The sequence below is a fragment of the Microcaecilia unicolor genome, chromosome 11 (genome assembly GCF_901765095.1).
Source record: "Microcaecilia unicolor chromosome 11, aMicUni1.1, whole genome shotgun sequence".
NCBI classification, from domain to species: domain Eukaryota; kingdom Metazoa; phylum Chordata; class Amphibia; order Gymnophiona; family Siphonopidae; genus Microcaecilia; species Microcaecilia unicolor.
This window is the reverse complement of record NC_044041.1, coordinates 76,254,004-76,278,398: the sequence shown is the minus strand read 5'-3', so window position 1 is coordinate 76,278,398 and position 24,395 is coordinate 76,254,004. Positions and strand designations below refer to the sequence as shown.

The 24,395-nt window shown below is 46.1% G+C and overlaps 1 protein-coding gene across 1 annotated transcript in view; it reads left to right on the top strand.

The window, feature by feature from the left end:
* The first annotated feature begins 63 nt into the window (after positions 1-63).
* Positions 64-24,395, top strand: part of SLC25A42 (solute carrier family 25 member 42) — an 84,846-nt gene continuing 60,514 nt past the window's right edge. The window contains 2 exon segments of the mRNA XM_030220197.1: positions 64-160; positions 7,681-7,804. Of these exon segments, the coding sequence (XP_030076057.1) occupies positions 7,718-7,804 (87 nt within the window). The 5' untranslated portion in view covers positions 64-160; positions 7,681-7,717.

Below are 24,395 nucleotides of genomic sequence, written 5' to 3'. Positions count from 1 at the left end.
TCATTGGCATAGCGCTTGTCCGTCAGATGGTTGGGAGCCAATGAATCAGGGGGCGGTGCCCGCGTCGTCCGTCTCACTCACACACTGCTTCTCACAGTCTGAGACCCTGAGCGGCGGGTGGTGGTCGTAGTGGGTGAGAAACGTCAGCCTTACGTTCTCGGTAAGTGCAGCGGAACTCCGGTAGTCAGCGTCACTTTTAACTTACTGCGAGGAGTGGCGCGCAAGAATTATAAATGCCAGAATGTGGTGAAAAACCGGGGCGGTTAGTGTGGTGCCTTCAGGCGCCTTATTCTTGGGCCGGGACGGAGCCGTAGGGACGTGTCTCGCAGAACTTGAATTGGGTTATCTTCTTTAGTGGAAAATGTACAAGGGCCTGATCCAGTACTGTAGTGCAGGGTTGACACTGTTACCAGCCTAAGATAAATAAAGAGCACGTGCACTGACCTGAGGGGGAGGTGTCAGAAAGTGAGACGGGGAGGGGGAGGGGGTATCAGGCAGTCTGAGACTGTTAGTGGGTGCAGTCTTGCATAGTTGAATAAAAATCAAAAATGTCCACCGCTTTCTCTCTGGCACGGTGCTGTGCACTGATCGTTGTTATACTGAGTATGTTCGTACATACAAAAGTATTTCTTTTTCACTGTAGTGCTGAAGGTGGAATACAGTTTTTAAAGGCATTACATTTAATGTACACCAGAAAAGAGGCAGAGGTTCCATTTCCCCCCATCCAAAACAAATATACTGCCACCTTCTGATCATTCATAACCCTCCACCCCCCAAAAAAAACAAACAAACCAACAACACAGATCATTGACATGCTTTGTAACATTCATAATCTTACTTGCTCATTCCATTTTTTAGAACTGATGAAAGGAGTACCTGTTCCTAGACCTACTACTACTTATCATTTCTATAGCGCTACAAGGCATGCGCAGCGCTGTACACCATACACAAAAAAGACAGTCCCTGCTCAAAGAGCTGGACAAGAAGTCTGTTAGATGTCACTTTATAATAGCTATTGGTTTCTTAACATTTTTGTATTTACAGCATGATAACCCAGGACTGGTTTTAACCATCAGTAGACTGGGCAGATGCTTAGGCTGCAACTTCTTGGGGATGTCAAACAAAGAGCAGCTGCAATCAAAGCAAAATAATAGGTCCTGCCATTCGCACAAATGCAAATACAGTGCAGTCTTGCTGATCTGACCATCCAGTATATCCAACCAGAGGCGTAACCAGACTTGGTATTTTGGATGGGCCCTAACATGCGCACGTGCACCCTCCCCCCCCCAACCACACACCACAAATATCTTTCGGAGATGTTTTTTAAGAACATAAGAGAGGATTTTTTTTCACCTACCTCACATCTTCTCCCTCTCCTCTTTGATGTCTCCCATCTGTGCTCCTGTATGTGACCTCCGTCCCTCCCTGATGTTGGTACAGGCGTCCTCAATGCCTGAAGCGGTTTATTCTCGCTGTTTGCACCGGCCCTGCAGGCTTCTATCAGCTATGTCCTGCCCTCGCTAATGTCATTGCCTGTTTCCTGTTTAGTGGAACGCAGCAGATGGAAGCCTGCGGGGCCGGCACAAGCAGCAAGAATAAATCGCTGCGGGCACAGAGGATGCCTGCACCGACACTGGGGAGGGAAGGGGTTCAGAGACTGGAGTGCAGATGCTGGGATGCTGCAGAGGAGAGAAGGGAAGAGAACAGTGTGGTGCTGCAGCTGGGTAGGCCTGTGCCCACCCGTAGCTACGCCACTGTATCCAACAGTGATGTCACATGGCTTCTTTTTCTGTTTTCCTGAACCTTAGACTCTATTTTTACCACCGTTGTGAGTTGGAACCCTGCTTTTACTGTCTTTGTTTCTTCATTGTTTGAGAGGTTATCGTTTTCCATATAGGTCAGTCCAGTTTAGGTCATACAATCAAGACTTTACTGTAATTTGTCTTTAATTTATAAGTATATCCTAAAGCCCTATTCTCGTCCGTTTTCATCACTACTGATCAGGTCAATCACACGTTACACAAATACATATTGTCTGCTTGATGATACATGCCCTATTTATCTCCTCAAGTCAGCTCCCAATTTATTCTTACATCATTTGCATTTGAATCTTACTTTGATGTTGTCTCAATGTTTCTTTTCCTCTGACAATGGCAATAATATTTTGACCCAAGGTAGCCTAAGTATAGTTTCCAACTATAGACCATTAGCCTCAATTCCTCTTCTTGTTAAAGTAATAGAAGGACTTGTCATGTGCCAACTTATGGAGTATCTCCAGCTTCATGTCACTTTGCATAGTTCACAGTCTGGTTTTAGGCCCTCTTACAGTATTGAAACTGTGCGTACCACCCTCCTAGCTAACTTTAGGAGAGAATTTAGTTTTGGCAACAAAATATTGATACTTCAATTTGATCTATCCAGTGCCTTTGATACTGTTGATCATAATATTCTTTTACATATTCTTGACTATTATGGAATCTGCGGCGTTGTCCTGAAATGTTTTTCTGGCTTATTAAGATCTAGGTCAGATCTAGGTCTTATCAAGTCAAACAATCAGGTGTACTTTCTTCCACTTGGTCTCCTGGCTGTAGGGTCCCTCAGGGTTCCCCTCTTTCCCCTGTCTTGTTAACATTATGATGATACCTCTTGGTCATTTTTTAGAGCAGCCATTCCCAACCCAGTCCTCGGGGCACACCTAGTCCCATCAGATTTTCAGGATATCCACAATTAATATTCATGAGTTAAATTTGCATGCAAATCTTTCAACGTACATATATGCTGATGACGTCACTATTTATATCCCATTCTCTAAGGAATTACTTGACATAACTCACATGATTAGGGATAAAACGTAAGGAATGATAGGCTTCTAATTTCAAACTAAAAGTTAACATGGATAAAAATAAATTTATAATTGTAACTACCTGCACCATTCTATGAATTTTAGTAACTTTACTATTAAGAACAAAACCTATTCCCTTGAGTCAGCAATGAAAATCTTGGGAGTCACAATAGATGTTTCCTCACCCTTGAAAATCAAGTCTCTAAGTTGACCTCAAGTGTCTTTTATTTACTTTGGAAGCTAAAGAGTTTGAGACCATTTTTCTCTAAATCTGTCTTTCGTACTTTGGTTCAATTCCTTGTCCTCATCATATTCGACTATTGCAGTTCCATTTATGCTGGACTTAAAGGTTGTCTGCTCAAAATACTGCTGCTTGTCTTATATGTAGATCTCCTCGCTTCGCCAAAGCCACTCCTCTTTTATATGAGCTACATTGGTTACCATAAGAGATTAGAATATCTTTTAAATTATGTGTTGTCATTCACCAAATTCTGTTTGGTCAAGCCCCATCATATATGAATAATCTTACTGAATTACCCCCTCGTAGTTTGTTTCATCTAGAGAATATCTTTTCTTACACATTTGAAATTCTCTTCCTAAATCAATCAAGTTTAAAGGTGATTACCTATCTTTTAGAAGTCTTCTAAAAACACATTTCTTCAGTCTGGCCTTTCTGTGTACAAAGAACTCTATTTGAATTTTATCCACACCCTTTTCTTAATCTTGTTTCCCATCTAGTCCTGCCTCATTATGCTCTCACCAGTCCACCCTTAAATACCTTTGTCCTAGGCCTCTAGGCCTTCTACAGTATCAGAACACAATTAGAATGCCAACCTGAGCAGGTATTTAAATGTTAATGGTTTTCTCCCTGTGTAAGGGGTATCTGTGTATATGTTGCCAAAAATACTGCTGAGTTCAGAGCCTAAACAAATCTCTCTCTCCTTCCTTCTATTGCTGACTGTAGGGAGGTTAGCTGGGGTGTCACTAAATATAGAGTGTGTGACCCTGCTAAGCTTTTCAAAAGCACATGCCAGATTTGTCCTCATGAGGTGGTATTTGGGTCAAAGGCCTGACTGTTATGTTCCTGGTTGTTTCTTTTGAGGCTTCAGCATTCATGTGTGCACGTCTTAGGTGTGACAGGATCCATATCACCCTCTTCCCATGAGGTTCTGTGACCTGTGTTCAGATGTAGATAACTATGGTCAGCTTGCTCCTGAATTCTTCAACACCCTCCCTCCTTGAGGCATCTTTGAAACTGTTTCCATTAAAACAAACAAACAAAAAACCCTGAAAATGCTGAACTAAAACAAGTTGTGCAGTAGTAAATAGAAATCCTGCTCCCTGAACCTACTACCTATGTGCTGAGTGTTATAACTGAGGAGAGCTAGTAGGATGGAAGCTACAACTGCCAACTTTTCAGCTGTCAAGGCATTTACTTGTGCCCAGCAGCCTCTGCCAGGATGTTGAGGTCCTAGGCCAACCTGAGGTTATGTAACTCGTATCAAAGAAAGGCCTAGGCATAGCCTTATTCACAAATGACTCGATATTTCAAAGGATTTATATTCTAACTTTGAGGTATATCTCATTAATTGGTCTCTTTGAAAATTTGCTAGGCGTGAGTGCATACATTTTTACTCAAAATTTCACCAAACTCTTAGGAGTATAGAAAATGAGTGACAACAGGGCGGATTTAGGAAAAGAAGCTTAGTACTGATTTTCAGCATTATGTTCATAAATGAATGGCAGGCCTAAATTAAGGTTAATTTTCAACTTCAAAATTAGGCTCCTGTTGAGTCTGAAAATTATTTAGGAGCTCACATTTTTTTTGAATATTAGGCCCAAAATGTTTCCCCTTGTAGATGTGGAAAGCTTTTTTTTTTTATAAGTCTCTTGTGGCTTGTTATGAAATGCTGACTGGCACAAAAGTATGTGCTATGACTTGATGGTGCATACTTTGCCAGTAAATGTGTACAGGAGTGGAGTTTAAGTAGAGCATAGGCAGAATGTGCAGGTGTGCACATAGATTATAAAATGTGTTTTTCTATGTGCATATGTGAATTTAGGTATGGACAGCTATGCCTACTTGAGAGCAGGTTCAGCTGTCTGCATCTGCAAGGTAGGAACAGTTTCTGCTGCGTACGTTAGTATTTTATAGATATACCTACACTTGTGTCTTTATAAAATAGCTTTTACTTGCTCTTTTAAATCAGGCTTCCTTATGAAGTTACCCTTTGACTGGGAAAGAATCCATAATGAGTCACTCTTCAATGTCATACTATTGTCAATTGGAGCCAGACGTGCTCAGACTAGACTTTTTACTTCAGAATCAGAATTTAATTTGCAAAGTTGTCTGTGCTGCACTGCAAAAATTATATATATTAAGTACCTTTTAATAAATTAATTTATAACTTCCTAGTTCTTACAAGATGGACAGACCTTTTACAGATTAATGTGTGTTTTTATTTGTGAGTGATGAGTATATATTTTTTGCAACTTTAAGAGTCTGAGAGTATTACTGTGCCAGTGAATCAGCATTCACTCCTCCAGATTACCCTGTTACACACAAAATAGACTCCAGGTAGTAAACAGCTAGGTGAAAATGACAAAAACAATAAATAGCAAAGAGAAGCAGCTCGCTAGTTAGCGCTGGAGCTGGTTTAAAATACTTGGGCCTGAACTTAAGTAATTTTGAGATGTGTTTAGATTGGTGTGCTAAGATTTTTCAATTTCAGAAACTAACATTGATTCTTGATAAAATGTGCCCAGAAGGTCAACATGAAGGGGAGGAAGAGGTTGTGCAAACATGGTAATAGTAGAGATTGAACTACACACAAGTGATGAGTTTTTATGTCATACAAGAAAAAATGAATGCATTACTCAAAACTGGAAGGCCTACAACAACTGTGCGTTTAAATGTTAAGGCTGGCATAATGGCAAACAAGGGATGAACAATAACTATGTAAAAACTTCCACAAAAGTGTGGCATTCATTTGCAGCAAGAGATACTATGAAAGGCTACATGAAGCAATAGAGAACAAATGTATTAAGATGGTTTCCCACTGAAACATGAGGAAAGAAAAATAGATGACTTGCTGGATGTTTTGGCAGCTTATAAAATGGCCTGAGTTTGTCATTCCCGTGGCTCCAGTTTGGGATTAATTTAGATCCTGTTCTTTTGGAAAAGCCCACTTGTGATATAATTGAGCACCATATTTAACTATCTCCTGCATTTCTTATTTGACAAATCTTATGTTACTGATGTCTTGAAGTGTGACAATTCTTGGATAACTGAGATGCCACAAAGCCATGCCCATGACTGAACCTCAGAATAACTTTCCATTTCCTGCCATAATGCCTAACTGTGGAAGTTCATGGCATAGGGTTACAGAAACGAGACAAGTTTTTTGTCTCTTCCCTTGTTACACTGATTCAACTCTGATTTGGAAATGTGAGTCATAGTAAGTCTAAAAATTACATCCTAAGCATTTACCTGAAAATTGAGCTGTGCAGGGGCACTTGGTGTTCAGAAGCTCCAAGCACAGGAAGAGAGGGAAAGGGTGCATACTGATGGATGTGGCACTGGGATTCTTTCTGTGATTTTTTTTTCAACTCTGCAGTGCAGAATTTGTCTGCTGTTTTGCTCGAGGGTGCTTGAGAAACATGTTTGCAGAGCTCCAATTTATGCACTAAAAATCTATAGCTTTGCAGGATAAGGTCAGCAGAGTACGACCTGAGTTTTGCCAGAGGCTGTGTGAAAGGGAAGAGATGAGATGAGGTTATTTGCCATTGGATATAATAACCTGTTAAAACTTGATGAAGCAGAATGTGAAAATATTCTTCCCAAAGAGGCCTCAGAGTTGGATTCAGCAGATTAACATGCTTATTCCTTACCAGACCAAACATGTTTTATGTTAAGCAGTGGTGTAGGATCTGGCTATTTGGGTTATATAATGCTTCAACCTTATGCAAGCATTTTCAGATTGCTAAGTTTCATTTTGTTACTGTGAAAGGTTCACTATGTCCGGTTGTGGATCCCACAAAGTCCCATTTAGACTTCAAAGTTTACATGACTCTGACAAAAGGATTCAGTATGCTGCCAGACAGTGAAACAGCAAATCTGTTGGGCTGATTCTTACTTCTGTGGCACTCAGAAATCCTCATAGACCAAAACAATGCTTGGCTAAGAGCTTTTAGTGAACTGATACGTTGTGTGTACAGTACATAGGTATTGTGAAGCAATCTGTGTAGCATAAGGTTCTGGTCCTGAGGCATACTGAATTCTCTGTATGTTCTACTAAGTTTATGGAACCAGACAAATATGGCTAAGGATTTGTCTTGACCCAATGAATGATAAGTGATCAATGGAACCTTGGTTTAATACATGGCTGCTGTTTATACTTCTTACTGTGTATGACAGATGTCGGTGTTCTAATTTATCTTCTAATTTTGATTTGTCTGTTTCCTAAGAATATTGGCAGCATCTCAGTCTTCTATGGAATTAATTTTGGCATCAGTACTGCCTTTGACAAGCAGATTAGCTTTGTTCAAGGTTTGTGTGTATAAAAAAACCCAAACACACAAAAAAAGCAACAACCCCAGCCCAAGCTTTGAATTACAAACTCCTAATGACCTCTTTTACCTGTGTGTGAGAGGCGTGTGATTTTTTTTCTTCTTTTCTGCCTTCTGCACTGCACAGGGATAGCACTGATGTCTCCTTATTCCTTATGAAATAACATAGAATGCCAGCATCTGTATTCTGAACATATCTGTTTACCATCTTGTTCCATCCTTCGTTAATGTTATAAGCTATGTGGTAATTGTTTCTCTTTTTTTAATAGGACTCCTGTCATTTCTGCCAAAGTGAGCAAGTCTGGTATGGGTAATGGTATAAAGGAAACTCAGGTGGGTTTAAAACAGAATGAGCCTCAGGCCCTCGTACCCTCTGCTACACTGCAGACTGAGGTAAGCACCATGGAGCTGCAAACTTTATATTCCAGTGCAGTGTCCCCCTCTCCCACACCTCTAACTAACACTTTTCATAACATGGAAATCTTCTGTGCTTTCCAACCTTTTGTCCAAAACTTTTAGAGTACACAGCGAGATTTTTTTTTTTTTTGGCAGACAACAGAACAAAACGGCAGTTACCTGAATTCTAGCTATTGTTTTGCTAGTATACTAATGCCTGTAGTATGAAAGTAAGTTCTAGATCTAGAGGCTGATTTGGATTTAGTGGCTTAGATGTGGTTCATGGAGAACTGTGACTGGGATATAGTTTTAACTGGCTATAGTCTGTTCAGGAAAGATGGGGTAGGAAGAAAGGGAGAGGGAGTGGCATATGTTAAAGCTTAATATTACTTGAAAAACATTTTATTGATGACAATGCAAGCAACCAACAGGAGATCTAGACAATAAGAACAGTAAGCAAAAACAGAAAAATTATACACAATTGAAAATGGGCACATAAGACATCTTATCAGGCATTTTACATTAAAGTGAGCCTCCCCCCCCCCCCCACCCCTACCCTCTATTGTAAAACTAGCAAAGCATAGAACAAAACAGAAATACACAACCAAAAGTAAGACCCAACCAGACACCAGAATAATCACATTATCTCACAATACTCATACATAACCAAAACACCCACCATGGAGGGTCTGGATTGTTGTAACGCTCCACAAGACGAAGTACTGAGTTTCAGCAAGACAAGAACCACCCCTGGCTGTCTCTGAAAGAGAAGTGGGGGGGGGGAAGGAAGAATTAACCCTGTGGCACCTGAGAGAGCACCCAGTTGATTGAATATATGACTCTTCTTTTTTTTTTTTTAGATAGTGATAGGAGGAAGTGCAAAAGTGGCATTGTGAAACCGAAAGGTGAAAGGTAGGCATAAGCGCCGACTCCGTGGGTGCTCGAGCACCCCCAATATTTGGCCCGCCGGAACCGGAAGTTCACAGCCAGGAGCCAGCCCGACCCGCGCTGCCCGCCCTCTTCTCCCTCAAAACGGTCCTCTGCCTGCTCCTCGCCTTCTTGCGTGCCGCCCAGAATTTAAGTCATCTTACCTCTGGGTTCTGGCGGCAGCAGTGAAAGGCAAGTAGGCTCGGCTAGTCGGCGCTTCAGCCTTCCTTCCCTTCTCTCTCAGCTCTGCCTCTGGTCCTGCCCTTGCGGAAACAGGAAATGAGGACGGGACCAGAGGCAGAGCTGAGAGAGAATGGAAGGCAGGCTGAAGTGCCGTCTTGCCGAGCCTACTTGCCTTTCACTGCTGCCACAAGGACCCAGAGGTAAGATGACTTTTAAATTCTGGGTGGCACGCAGGAAGGCGAGGGCAGGCGAAGGACTGTTGTGGGAGAAGAGGTTGGGCTGGAACTTGGAGGGGAGAGAGGGGGGAGGGAGGCCTGGAACTTGGAAGAGAGGGGGGCCTGGAACTCGGAGGAGAGGGAGGGAGGGGCCTGGAACTCGGAGGGGGAGGAGGAGGGAGGGGGGAATGCAACCACCTGTGAGAAAAAAAAAATTCAGCACCCCCATCATTTGAAAAGTTGGCTCCTATGAGGGAAGGAATGTGTAGAAGCTATAAGGATAAGGCAGAATTACTCATATTTCTGTTCTGTACTGCTCACAGATGAAGGGCCGGGATTGGGACTGCAGAAGACAAACATAAATAGGAATGGAGCTGTGGTAGACACTGAATAATTTTCAGAGGACTGTTGTTTGTGAGGAGCTAGCTAAGCTAAAGCCAGGCAAAGCGATGCGGCCCGGATGGCATACATCCAAAGGTACTGAAGAAACTTAGAGAAGTTCTGGTGGCTTCACTGGCTGACCTTTTCAAAGCTTCTGCAGAGTTGGGAGTGGTCCTGGAGGACTGGGGAAGGGTGGTTGTGGTCCCTCTTCACAAAAATGGAAGTGAGGAGGAGGTTGGGAACTACAGGCCAGTTAGTCTGACCTCTATGGTTAGTAAGTTAATGGAAACGCTTCTAAAATAGAGAATAGTGAGGTTTCTGGAATCCAATGGATTGCAAGCCCTGAGGCAGCATGGTTTTACTAGTGGCAAATCTTGTCAGACAATCTGGTGTTTTGACTGTGTGACTAGAGTTGGATTGAGGGAGAGTGCTGGATGTGGTGTACTTAGATTTTAGTAACGCCTTTGGCACAGTTCTGCATAGATGACATAAATAAACTGCGTGTCCTCAGTATGGGCCCTAAAGTGACTGAGTGGGCTAGAAATTGGTTCGGTGAAAGTCAACAAAGAGTAGTAGTAACTGGAGTTCACCCCGAGGAAAGGGAAGTTTTACCAGTGGTGTGTCACAAGGATTGATTCTTGGTCTAGTTCTTTTTTGACATTTTTGTGAGCAATATTGTAGAAGGGCTGTCTAGTAAGATTTGCCTCTTTGCAAATCATAATCTGCAATAGGGTATCTGCTTATGGTGTGGATAAACATGAGGAGGGACCTAGCAAAGCTTGCATAATGGTTCAGAATTTGGCAGCTAAGATTTATTGCTAAATTTAGGGTCATGCATGTGATCTATAAAAACCTGAGGGGAGTGATAGAGTTCAGGGGGTGAAGTACTTCTGTGCATGAAAGAAGAGCAGGATTTGAGGGTGATCATATGTTGACCAAACATGTAGAATAGGTGATGATGACAAAAGCCAGAAGAATGCTTGGATGCATAGGAAGAGGAATGGCCAGTAGGAAAAAGGTGGTGGTGATGCCCCCTGTATAAGACTTTGGTGAGATCTCATGTAGAGTACTTTGTACAATTCTGGAGACCACACCTTCCAAAGATACTAACAGAATGGATGTAGTTCAGAGGATGGCTGCTAAAATGGTTGGTGGTCTTCGTGATAAAACGTATGGGGACAGACTTAAAAATCTTAATAGATATAGTTTGGAAGAAAGGTGGGAGGGGGGATATAATTAGACATTTAAATACCTCTGTTGCATAAATTCACAGGAAGCAAGTCTTTCAATTGAAAGGAAACGCTGAAATATGGGGGCATGGGATGAAGGTGAAAGGGGACAGACTTGGAAGTAACATGAGGATATACTTCATGGAAAGGATAATGGATGCATGGAACAGTTTTCCAGTGGAGATGCTAGAGTGGAAGACCATATCTGACTTAAAAAAAAAAAAACGTGGGATAAGCACTTAGTATCTCTAAGGCAGAGGAAGAGATAGTAGATGGTGTGGATGCACAGACTGGATAGGCTGTATGTTCTTTATCTGCCATCATTATTTCTGTTTCATGTTGTAACTGCTGCTTTGTGTGCCTTTTGGAAGCAAAGCACTTCTGCCGCTTAAGACCAGATTACTGAAAACTTTCCAGGATTTTGACTTTTGCCCTTTGTACCCAGCTAGCCTCGTGCACTACCAGCCACCCTCCTCCCCCCCCCCCCCCACCACCAGTCCCACACCACCCATTCTTAGCAAGCCAGACTCGGCCACAAAGGCTGAAGTTGACTGATCTCTGAAATTATTCTTTACTGTGTCTGAATGCAATAGAGCATGACGGACACATCTCAGGTGATCAGAGTAGAGAGCTGCACGGGGACAGAAATCCAACCCATCCCCATTCATCCCCGTGGGGAATCTAACCCATCCCTGCCCGTCCCCACTGGGAATCTAACCTGTCCCCGCAATAAGTTAACCTGTCTTCACTCAGTCCCGCAAGAATTTAATGGTACATTAAAAAAAATTGCTGTCGGCTCTCTCAGTCTCTCTCTGGGTTTGAGCCACAGCACTGCAGGCAAGGAAGGAACAGAAGTTGGAACACTCTGGTGCGCACATGTAAGACTTCTCTGCTTCACTGGCATTGTGTGCTAAGAGATCGCCACATGTAAATGGCAGTAGGTCAGGTGATATCTGATGCTCGTGCCTATGTCAGCTGAGGTCTGCGCATCAGTCCGGGAGCAGAGAGGATTAATAGTAACATAGTAAATGACAGCAGATAAAAACCGGATCGGTCCATCAGTCTGCCCAATAGTCACAATCATTGTCAAGTCATGCTTAAATCAACAATGAATGTTGATATTACTGGGGGGGGGGGGGGGGGGGGGGGGGGGGGGGGGGGGGGGGGGGGGGGGGGGGGGGGGGGGGAAATACAGAGTTGATCAAGTGGTGATATGCAGTAACTAAAAGAGAGATTGTCTGATGTATCAACGTTCAGATACCAAGATATACAGAGGGGAGTATGTTCCTGGTGGTTATTTGTAAATGTAACTGAATGGAAAAGAAGCAAGTTAAAGAAGTCGTTTAGTGAATATATTGAGACACATTTGCGAGATAGTTATAACAATTGATGTTTATTTAAGGTCACATAGTTAAGCCTGTTAATATATGTCAAAATGTAAAACTGGAAAAGAAATTAGACACAACAGTGGATTAGTGTGTATATAGAGGCACAATGGTGGGATAGTTATAACACTTGATGTTTACGCTATGTTACATGGTTACGAATGTAAATTTATGACAAAATGCAATAAAATGTTAAAGTAAAAAAAAAACAAACAAACAATGAATGTGATATTATATACCTGATTATGGTCTTTCTTGGCGTTTCTGGACATAGACCATAGAAGTCCGCCTGGCCCTATCCTTATGCTCCAATTGCTGGAGTTGCCCTCGAAGCCCACTCCAGCCTATTCATCTTCTCATTTGCGGGACACAGACCGTAAAGTCTGTCCAGCACTGTCCTCATGTTACAGCCACTAAAGTTGCTGTCTAAACCCTTTCCAACCCATCCTAAACCAGATTGCCATATATTATTATTGCATTTGTACCCCACATTATCCCACCTTTTTGCAGGCTCAATGTGGCTTACAGAGTGTTGTAATGATATAGTCGTTACATGATTTTAAATACAGTTGATAATAAGCAGAAGGTAAAGAGGTTTTAGATGGAAGGTGTTGGGTAAGGTCGTGTGAGAGGTGTTTTTTTGATGTACTTGGGTGGATTAAGGAATGATTTGTTTGATTAAGGATGTTTTTTGTAGGCTTTGTTGAAGAGATGTGTCTTCAAAGCTTTGCGAAAGCTGGTTAGATTATTCATGGTTTTCAGGGCCATGAGTAATGCGTTCCAGAACTATGTGCTTTTGTACGCAAAGGTAGTAGCATAGGCCTGTTTGTCTTTCATTCCTTTTACAGCTGAGGAAGTTCAGATTGAGGAATTTGCGGGCCGATCTTTTGGTGTTTCTGGGCGGTAAGTCCACTAGGTTTAGCATATAAAGTGGGCATCTGCGTGAATGATTTTGTGTACGCTCGTGCAGATCTTGAACTCAATTCGTTCCTTGAGACTATACAGGTATCCCAGTATCAGCCAGAGTTGCCATCTAAGTGTCACTCGACACCATCATAAGTACATAAGTAATGCCACACTGGGAAAGACCAAGGTCCATCGAGCCCTGCATCCTGTCCACGACAGCAGCCAATCCAGGCCAAGGGCACCTGGCAAGCTTCCCAAACGTACAGACATTCTATACATGTTATTCCTGGAATTGTGGATTTTTCCCAAGTCCATTTAGTAGTGCTTTATGGACTTGTCCTTTAGGAAACCGTCTAACCCCTTTTAAACTCTGCTAAGCTAACCGCCTTCACCACGTTCTCCCGGCAACAAATTCCAGAGTTTAATTAGTGTTTGGGTGAAGAAAATTTTTCTTCCGATTTGTTTTAAATTTACTACACTGTATTTCATTGCATGCCCCCTAGTCCTAGTATTTTTGGAAAGTGTGAACAGATGCTTCACATCCAACCTGTTCCACTCCACTCATTATTTTATATAACTCTTATCATGTCTCCCCTCAGCCGTCTCTTCTCCAAGCTGAAAAGCCGTAGCCTCCTTAGTCTTTCTTCATAGGGAAGTCATCCCATCCCCGCTGTCATTTTAGTCGCCCTTCGCTGCAGCTTTCCAATTCTGCTATAATCTTCTTGAGATGCGGCGACCAAGAATTGAACACAATACTCAAGGTGATGTCGCCACCATGGAGCGATATAACGGCATTATGACATCCTCACACCTGTTTTCCATAACTTTCCTAATAATACCCAACATTCTATTCACTTTCCTAGCCACAGCAGCACACTGAGCAGAAGGTTTCAGTGTATTATCGACGACGACACCCAGATCCCTTTCTTGGTCCGTAACTCCTAACGTGGAACCTTGCATGACGTAGCTATAATTCGGGTTCTTTTTTCCCACATGCATCACCTTGCACTTGCTCACATTAAACGTCATCTGCCATTTAGCTGCCCAGTCTCCCAGTCCTCGTAAGGTCCTTCTGTAATTTTTCACAATCCTGCCGCGAGTTAACATCTTTGAATAACTTTGTGTCATCAGCAAATTTAATTACGTCGCTAGTTACTCCCATCTCTAAATCATTCATAAATATATTAAAAAGCAGCAGTCCTAGCACAGACCCCTGAGGAACCCCACTAACTACCCTTCTCCATTGTGAGTACTGCCATTTAACCCCACTCTCTGTTTTCCTATCCTTCAACCAGTTTTTAATCCACAATAGGACATTTCTTCCTATCCTATGACCCTCCAATTTCCTCTGTAGCCTTTCATGAGTACCTTGTCAAACGCTTTTGAAAATCCAGATACACAGTATCAACCGGCTCCCCTTTGTCCCACCGTTTGTTTACTCCTTCAAAGAATTGAAGTAAATTGGTCAGGCAAGATTTCCCCACACAAAAGCCATGCTGACTTGGTCTCAGTAATCCATGTCCTTGGATGTGCTCTGTAATTTTGTGTTTTTAATACTAGCCTTTACCATTTTCCCAGGCACCGACATCAGACTCACCGGTCAATAATTTCCCGGATCTCCCTGGAACCTTTTTTAAAAATCAGCGTTACATTGGCCACCCTCCAATCTTCCGGTACCACGCTCGATTTTAAGGATAAATTGCATATCACTAGCAGTAGCTCCTCCGCAAGCTCATTTTTTCAGTTTTATCAGTACTCTAGGATGAATACCATCCGGTCCAGGAGATTTGCTACTTTTCAGTTTGCTGAAACTGCCCCATTACGTCCTTCAGGTTTACCGTGAAGTCAGTAAGTTTGTCTGACTCATCCGCTTGAAATACCATTTCCGACACCGGTATCCCCATCCAAATCTTCCTCTGTGAAGACCGAAGCAAAGAATTCATTCAATCTCTCCGCTACGTCATTGTCTTCCTTGATCGCCCCTTTTACCCCTCGGTCATCCAGCGGCCCAACCGAGTTCTTTGGCCGGCTTCCTGCTTTTAATATACCGAAAAAAATTTTACTATGTTTTTTGCCTCTATGCTATCTTTTTATTTATTTATTTATTTATATTTTAATTACATCAAGATCATCTTGAATACAGATAAGACGATTTAGTATCTTAAAACAAAGATTATCAAGCATAAACTTTAAGGAAATTTAGAAACAAGAATAAAGATCCATTACTCGTCTTTAGTCCACAATTAACAGGGGATTATCACAATTTTAAGGAAACCTGTAAATTTTTTAGAAGCCAACTTCTAAAATCAAATCATGTTGGCCGGTATAAGCTGTCCAGGCTATACAAACTTACTATGGGGTTGAAGTTACTATTGTCCCTGGTAATGGCTGCAGTGGATCTCCCAACTTTGCTTCTAAAAAGGAATTCAATTGGGTTGCCTCAAAAAATACATACTTAATTGAATTTATTTTTATCACACACTTGCAAGGAAAGTTCAGCCAAAATAATGCCCCAAGTTGCATTACTTTTGGTCTCAATTTAAGAAATTCCTGTCTTTTTTTCTGCGTAGTTCTAGAGACATCCGGGTACATTCTAATTTTACAGTTAAGGAAACCTGGTCTTTTATTAAGAAAAAGTTGCTTAAGTATCCAGTCTCTGTCCGGTTGGAGTATGAAAATCACTTTGAGTGTAGCAGTTGTCAAGCCCACATTGTCTCCCTCAATAATTTGAGTCAAGTTTAAGTCCAAAGATTGAGCATTTGCCTCCTCTTTTTGTAATAGTTCTTTCTTCCGAAACGGTTCTACATAGAAAATCTTTGAAATTGGTGGCTGTGATTTTTCTGGAATTTTTAGAACTTCTCTTAAATACTGTTTGAAGGTTATCAATGGAGAAATGGCAACCTGTTTGGGAAAGTTAATCAGTCTAAGAGCATTTGAACGTTGGTAATTCTCTAGTATTTCCACTCTATTTGAAGATACAAGTTTTCTTTAATTAAATTCACTTGAATTTGCTGAGAGTTTTTTATTGCTGAAGAGTTAATTTCCACCTCTTTGCCCACAGACGTCAATTTCTTATCTATTTCAACAATCTTTTCAGTATCACAGTTGAGTTTCTTATTTAATTGAGAAAACTTTTGTATAAATAAAGTTTCTAAACTTACAAGTGCTTCCCAGATGTTGTCCAAGGTAATTTGTTGAGGCTTTTCAGGCAAAAATGACCTGTTTGGAATATCCAAAGCAAGAAACGAAGAAAAGGCTGGTTGACTTCCCACTGCTCCGTGTTCTTCCTCAGAGGCAACTTCTCCTCCCCCACCTCTGCTGTTTGCACAGCAGGATTCGTCGGCGTCTCAGGCGTCGACCCAGTACCCGCGCCAGGAGACCCCGTCACGTCCTGCGCCTCAGGGAGTCTCCGGACTGAGTTCAGCGCCACGGCCGGCATAGGAGGAGGGATCCTCATCTCGGGGCTGAAAGATGTTTCTTGTTCAAGCTGAGGGAACGGGAGACCTCTCCCCAAACCCTCAAGCAGCGAACCAGACCCCGTCGGCGTGCCCGGCAGAAGGAAGCGATCCATAGTCACAGCTCAGGTAAAAGGAGAGTAGCGGGTCCTCCTCGCGATTTACCTCTCCATTTAGGCATAATTTAGAGGTATCAGATAGCAAAATAAGGAGTTACGAGCAAGTAACAGCGGAGCTACCTTCCAAGCTTATTACTCAGCCGCCTAATGCTGTCTTTTGTTCGTAGTCCCTCTTGGCCTTCTTTATCTGCGCCTTGTATTTGCTTTGACACTCCTTATGCTGCTTCTTGTTATTTTCAAACGGTTCCTTCTTCCATTTTCTGAAGGCGTTTCTTTTAGCTTCCTTCACCTCACTTTTCAACCACGCCGGCTGTCTTTTACACTTTCGTCTTTCTTTTCTAATTTGCGGAATATATTTGGCCAGGGCCTCCAGGATGGTATTTTTGAACAGCGTCCATGCCTGTTGTACAGTTTTTACCCTCTCAGTTGCCCCCCTAAATTTTTTTTTCACCGTTCTTCTCATTTTATCATAGTCTCCTTTTTAAAGTTAAATGCTAACGTATTTGACTTCCTGTGTATAGTTACTTCAAGGTTGATATCAAAACTGATCATATTATGATCACTGTTATCAAGCGGCCCCCAGTACCATAACGTCCCTCACCAGATCATGCGCTCCACTAAGGACCAAGTCTAGAATTTTTCCTTCTCCTCGTTGGCTCCTGCACCAGCTGCTCCATAAAGCTGTCCTTGATTTCATCAAGGAATTGTACCTCTGTAGCGTGTCCCGATGTTACATTTACCCAGTCTATATTTGGGTAATTGAAGTCACCCATTATTATTGCATTGCCTATTTGTTTGCGTCTCTGATTTCTTTTATCATTTCTGCGTCTACCTGCTCATCCTGGCGAGGCGGACGGTAGTACACTCCTATCACCATCCTTTTCTCTTTTATACATGGAATTTCAACCCACAATGATTCAAAGGTGAGATTTGTGTCCTGCTGAATTGTAATCTATCTGAGTCAAGGCTCTCGTTAATATACAATGCTACCCCTCCACCAGTCCGGTCCACCCTATCACTACGATATACTTTGTACCCCAGTATGACAGTGTCCCACTGGTTATCCTCCTTCCACCAGGTCTCAGTAATGCCTATTATATCCAATTTTTCATTTAGTGCAATATATTCCAACTCTCCCATCTTATTTCTTAGACTCCTAGCATTTGCATGTAGACATTTCAGAGTATTTGTTGTTCCTATTTGCATGATGCTTAGTACTTGACACTATTGATTTGCCATCTTTTGTCTGATCTTTAGTTGTATTTAAGGGCACCTGGTCCTACCAAGGTCTGTTGTGCAACCTCACTATCCAGAAACCCTATCTTCCCTGTTTGTGAGGTATCCTTGCAAGATACCTTATCCCGAACCATGCGCTTTTGAGCGACTGTTGGCCTTTCCCCATTTCTAGTTTAAAAGCTGCTCTATCTCCTTTTTAAATGCCGATGCCAGCAGCCTGGTCCCACCCTGGTTAAGGTGGTGCCCATCCTTTCGGAATAGGCTCCCCCTTCCCCAGAATGTTGCCCAGTTCTTAACAAATCTAAACCCTCCTCCTGCACCATCGTCTCATCCACGCATTGAGACTCCGGAGCTTTGCCTGTTTCTTTGGCTCTGTGCATGGAACAGGTAGCATTTCAGAAAATGCTAACCTAGAGGATCTGGATTTGAGCTTTCTACCTAAGAGCCTAAATTTGGCTTCCAGAACCTCTCTCCCACATTTTCCTACGTCATTGGTACCCACATGTACCAAGACTCCTCCCGAGCACTATCTAGAATCCTATCTAGGTGACGCGTGAGGTCCGCCACCTTCGCACCAGGCAGGCAAGTCCACCAGGCGATCCTCATGTCCACCAGCCACCCAGCTATCTATATGCCTGATGATCGAATCACCAACTACAACAGCTGTCCTAACCTTTCCCTCCCGGGCAGCACTTGGAGACATATCCTCGGTGCGAGAGGATAGTACATCCCCTGGTGTGCAGGTCCTGACTACAGGAGTATTTCCTACTTCACCAGGGTGATGCTCTCCTTCTAGGAGATCTCCCTCCTCCAAGGTAGCACAAGGGCTATCAGACTGGAGGTGGGACTTCTGTACAACATCCCTGTAGGTCTCCTCTATGTACCTCTATGTACCTCTGCAGCCATTTAAGTTTAGGTTTTTTATAACTTCCATTCTCCGAGGACAAGCAGGCTGCTTGTTCTCACGACTGGGTGACGTCCGCGGCAGCCCCACCAACCGGAAAGAAGCTTCGCGGGACGGTCGGCACGCAGGGCACGCCACCGCGCGATGCGCGGCCGTCTTCCCGCCCGTGCGCGGACCGCTCCCGCCGTTCCTTTTTCCGCGCCTGGAGAGAGTCGTGCTTTGCCGCTCTCTCTACTTCAGCCGCCGGATTCTTGCGATCGCGTATACGCGGATCGCGCTTCGTTTAATTTCCTTTTAGTATTTCTCTGTTACAAAAAAAAAAAAAAAAAGAAAAAAGACTGCGCGTGTGGAGCACGCGCTCCCCTTTTCCCTCGCTTCCAGCGGGGACGCCTTGTTGCGGCCTAGTGGCCGCTCGGTCGGCTAGTTTTTTCGTGGTGTGATTTTAGCCACCATTGCCGACTTTGACTTCGCCGACGCGATTTTTCCGTCGATGTCCTCGAAGGTCCCGAGTGGATTTAAAAAGTGTGGTCGCTGCGGCCGGCCGATCTCGCAGACCGACACCACGCTTGGTGCCTCCAGTGCCTCGGGCCGGAGCACAATCTCAAGTCGTGTGCGCTGTGTCTCGGTCCTCCGGAAACGGACTCAGGTTGCGAGGCAAGTTCTGCGGGACCGTCTTTTTGGAACTTGCGCCGGCCCCTCGACGTCGACCTCGACGGCATCGGTATCGAAGGCCGGATCTTCGGTACCGGTATCGATGCCCGAGACATCGGCACCGATGGCAGCGACCCCAGGAGAAACAGGTCCCGTCGGCCCGCCGGTCCGCCGGTGAGAGTGGGGTTGAGAGGCCGCGTGGGCTGTCGGCCCCGGTCACTCCCCTCAGCTCGTGAGCCACGGGACCGAACCCTGTCGGACCCGGTACCTCGAGACCGAGGGGGATCGACCTCCTCTCCTCCATGCCCTCCGGCGCCGGTGACGTGCACCGGAAAAAGGACAAGAAGCGCCGTCACCGGGAGCCCTCGGTTGCACCCTGAAGGGGAGTCGACGCCGAAGCGTCATCGTAGAGAGGAGAGATCTCCGTCGGTGGTGGAGGTACCGACGCGTCGGGGTTCCGGCACCTCGGTGCCGTCTCCTGGCCCCCAGCAGCTTCTGGCACCGACACCCTTACCGGCCCCACCGCCTTCCCGGCAGCGGGCCTGGACGAGTGCCTCAGAGCCATCCTTCCGGGGATCCTGGAAGGGCTGATGCGCCAGGCCTGTGCCGGCGTCGGGGGTGCTTGCGCCCCCGGCGCCGATGACTGTGGCGCCGGCGAGCTCTAGCCCGGCGCCGGGGCTGTCGACACCGCCGCCGCTTGCGGTGCCGGTCTCGACCGCCACGCAGGTGGAGTCCCCGTCGACGTCGATGGAGGGAGCTCCGTCCCCGCCGGCGCGGGAGTCCACCGCTCGACGACACCGAGGCCTCGGTGCCTCGACGTCGAGCCGGGCCCGGTACCGGGACTCAGCTACATGAGCTAATGTCCGATACCGAGGATGAGGACTCGTGGGGGGAAGAGGAAGACCCGAGATATTTCTCCTCAGAGGAGTCTACGGGCCTTCCCTCGGACCCCACGCCAATCACCGGAGAGGAAGCTCTCACCTCCTGAGAGTCTCTCCTTTGCCTCCTTTGTGCGGGATATGTCCATAAGCATTCCCTTTCCCGTGGTCTCTGTGGAAGAGCCGAGGGCCGAGGATGCTCGAGGTCCTCGACTATCCATCACCACCTAGAGAGTCCTCCACGGTACCGCTGCACAATTTCCTGAGGGACGCTGCTTCGGAACTGGGTGCGGACCACTAACTAACCCCACCATTCCCAAGAAAGCAGAGGTCCCAGTACAGGATCCACTCTGACCCAGAGCTCATGCGGCCCCAGTTGCCCCATGATCAGCGGTCGTGGATTCTGCTCTCAAGAGGGCACGGAGTTCGAGGGATACCGCCTCGGCGCCCCCGGGGCGGGAGTCTCGCACTCTGGACTCATTTGGGAGGAAGGCATACCAATCCTCCATGCTCGTGACCCGCATTCCAATCTTACCTGCTCTATATGAGCATCCACATCGGACCAATGTGCAACAGCTGGCGGACCTGGTCGATAAGCTCCCGCCGGAGCAGTCCAGGCCTTATCAGGAGGTGGTCAGGCAGCTGAAGGCGTGCAGAAAGTTCCTGTCCAGGGGGATTTTTGACACCTGTGACGTGGCATCTCGTGCTGCGGCCCAAGGTATAGTGATGCGCAGGCTCTCATGGCTGCGTGCCTCTGACCTGACAACCGCACCCAGCAGAGACTGGCTGACGTCCCCTTGCCGGGGGGATAATATTTTTGGCGAGAAGGTCGAGCAGATGGTTGACCAACTGCATCAGCGGGAAACCGCTCTCGACAAGCTCTCCCACCGGGCGCCTTCAGCACCCGCCCCCGCGGGCGGGCGTTTTTCCCGGGCCCGGCAGGCTGCACCCTATTCTTTTGCGAAGCGTAGGTACAACCAGCCGGCCCGAAGGCCTCGTCAGGCACAGGGACAGCCCCAGCGCGCTCGTTCCCGTCAACAGCGTGCGCCTAAGCAGCCCCCTGCGCCTCCACAGCAAAAGCCGGGGACGGGCTTTTGACTGGATCCATGGGAACATAGCTGCCCTACAAGTGTCCGTACCGGACGACCTGCCGGTCGGAGGGAGGTTAAAATTTTTTCACCAAAGGTGGCCTCTCATAACCTCCGACCAGTGGGTTCTCCAAATAGTGCGGTACGGATACGCCCTGAATTTGGCCTCCCTGCCTCCAAATTGTCCTCCGGGAGCTCAGTCTTTCAGCTCCCATCACAAGCAGGTACTTGCAGAGGAACTCTCCGCCCTTCTCAGCGCCAATGCGGTCGAGCCCGTACCACCCGGGCAGGAAGGGCAGGGATTCTATTCCAGGTACTTCCTTGTGGAAAAGAAAACAGGGGGGATGCGTCCCATCCTAGACCTGAGAGGCCTGAACAAATTCCTGGTCAAAGAAAAGTTCAGGATGCTTTCCTTGGGCACCCTTCTGCCAATGATTCAGAAAAACGATTGGCTATGTTCCCTGGATTTAAAGGACGCATACACTCACATCCCGATACTGCCAGCTCACAGACAGTATCTCAGATTCCGCCTGGGCGCACGGCACTTTCAGTATTGTGTGCTGCCCTTTGGGCTCGCCTCTGCCCCACGAGTGTTTACAAAGTGCCTCGTGGTGGTAGCGGCCTACCTACGCAAGCTGGGAGTGCACATGTTCCCTTATCTCGACGATTGGCTGGTCAAGAACACCTCGGAGGCAGGAGCCCTCCGGTCGATGCAGTGCACTATTCAACTTCTGGAGCTGCTGGGGTTTGTGATAAATTACCCAAAGTCCCATCTCCAGCCAACTCAGTCTCTGGAATTCATAGGAGCGCTGCTGAATTCCCAGATGGCTCAGGCCTACCTTCCCGAAGCGAGGGCCACCAATCTCTTGGCCCTGGCTTCGCGGACCAGAGCGTCTCAGCAGATCACAGCTCGGCAGATGTTGAGACTTCTGGGTCATATGGCCTCCACAGTTCATGTGACTCCCATGGCTCGTCTTCATATGAGATCTGCTCAATGGACCCTAGCTTCCCAGTGGTTCCAAGCCACCGGGAATCTAGAGGATGTCATCCGCCTCTCCACCAGTTGCCGCACTTCACTGCTCTGGTGGACCATACGGACCAATTTGACCCTGGGACGTCCATTCCAAATTCCGCAGCCCACGAAAGTGCTGACGACGGATGCATCTCGCCTGGGGTGGGGAGCCCATGTCGATGGGCTTCACACCCAGGGTCTGTGGTCCCTCCAGGAAAAGGATCTGCAGATCAACCTCCTGGAGCTCCGAGCGATCTGGAACGCACTGAAGGCTTTCAGAGATCGGCTGTCCTGCCAAATTATCCAAATTCGGACAGACAATCAGGTTGCAATGTATTACGTCAACAAGCAGGGGGGCACCGGATCTCGCCCCCTGTGTCAGGAAGCCGTCGGTATGTGGCGTTGGGCGTGTCGGTTCGGCATGCTTCTCCAAGCCACGTACCTGGCAGGCGTAAACAACAGTCTGGCCGACAGACTGAGCAGAGTCATGCAACCGCACGAGTGGTCGCTCCATTCCAGAGTGGTACGCAAGATCTTCCGAGAGTGGGGCACCCCCTCGGTGGATCTTTTCGCCTCTCAGACCAACCACAAGCTGCCTCTGTTCTGTTCCAGACTTCAGACACACGGCAGGCTAGCGTCAGATGCCTTTCTCCTTCATTGGGGGACCGGCCTCCTGTATGCTTATCCTCCCATACCTTTGGTGGGGAAGACCTTACTGAAGCTCAAGCAAGACCGCGGCACCATGATTCTGATAGCGCCCTTTTGGCCCCGTCAGATCTGGTTCCCTCTTCTTCTGGAGTTGTCCTCAGAAGAACCGTGGAGATTGGAGTGTTTTCCGACTCTCATTTCGCAGAACGACGGAGCGTTGCTGCACCCCAACCTTCAATCCTGGCTCTCACGGCCTGGATGTTGAGGGCGTAGACTTCGCTGCGTTGGGTCTGTCTGAGGGTGTCTCCCGGGTCTTGCTTGCCTCTAGGAAGGATTCCACTAAAAAGAGTTACTTTTTCAAGTGGAGGAGGTTTGTCGTGTGGTGTGAGAGCAAGGCCCTAGAACCTCGTTCTTGCCCTGCACAGAACCTGCTTGAATACCTTCTGCACTTATCAGAGTCTGGCCTCAAGACCAACTCAGTAAGGAATCACCTTAGTGCGATTAGTGCTTACCATTATCGTGTGGAAGGTAAAGCCATCTCTGGAGAGCCTTTAGTCGTTCGATTCATGAGAGGCTTGTTTTTGTCAAAGCCCCCTATCAAGCCTCCTACTGTGTCATGGGATCTCAACGTCGTCCTCACCCAGCTGATGAAACCTCCTTTTGAGCCACTGAATTCCTGCCATCTGAAGTACTTGACCTGGAAGGTCATTTTCTGGTGGCAGTTACTTCAGCTCGTAGGGTCAGTGAGCTTCAAGCCCTAGTAGCTCATGCTCCATATACTAAATTTCATCACAACAGAGTAGTGCTCCGCACTCACCCAAAGTTCCTGCCGAAGGTGGTGTCGGAGTTCCATCTTAACCAGTCAATTGTCTTGCCAACATTCTTCCCCAGGCCGCATACCCGCCCTGCTGAACGTCAGTTGCACACATTGGACTGCAAGAGAGCATTGGCCTTCTACTTGGAGCGGACACAGCCCAACAGACAGTCCGCCCAATTGTTTATTTCTTTCGACCCTAACAGGCTAGGGGTCGCTGTCGGGAAACGCACCATCTCCAATTGGCTAGCAGATTGCATTTCCTTCACTTACGCCCAGGCTGGGCTGACTCTTGAGGGTCATGTCACGGCTCATAGTGTCAGAGCCATGGCAGCGTCAGTGGCCCACTTGAAGTCAGCCACTATTGAAGAGATTTGCAAGGCTGCGACGTGGTCATCTGTCCACACATTCACATCACATTACTGCCTCCAGCAGGATACCCGACGCGACAGTCGGTTCGGGCAGTCGGTGCTGCAGAATCTGTTTGGGGTGTAAATCCAACTCCACCCTCCAGGACCCGAATTTATTCTGGTCAGGCTGCACACTCACTTAGTTGT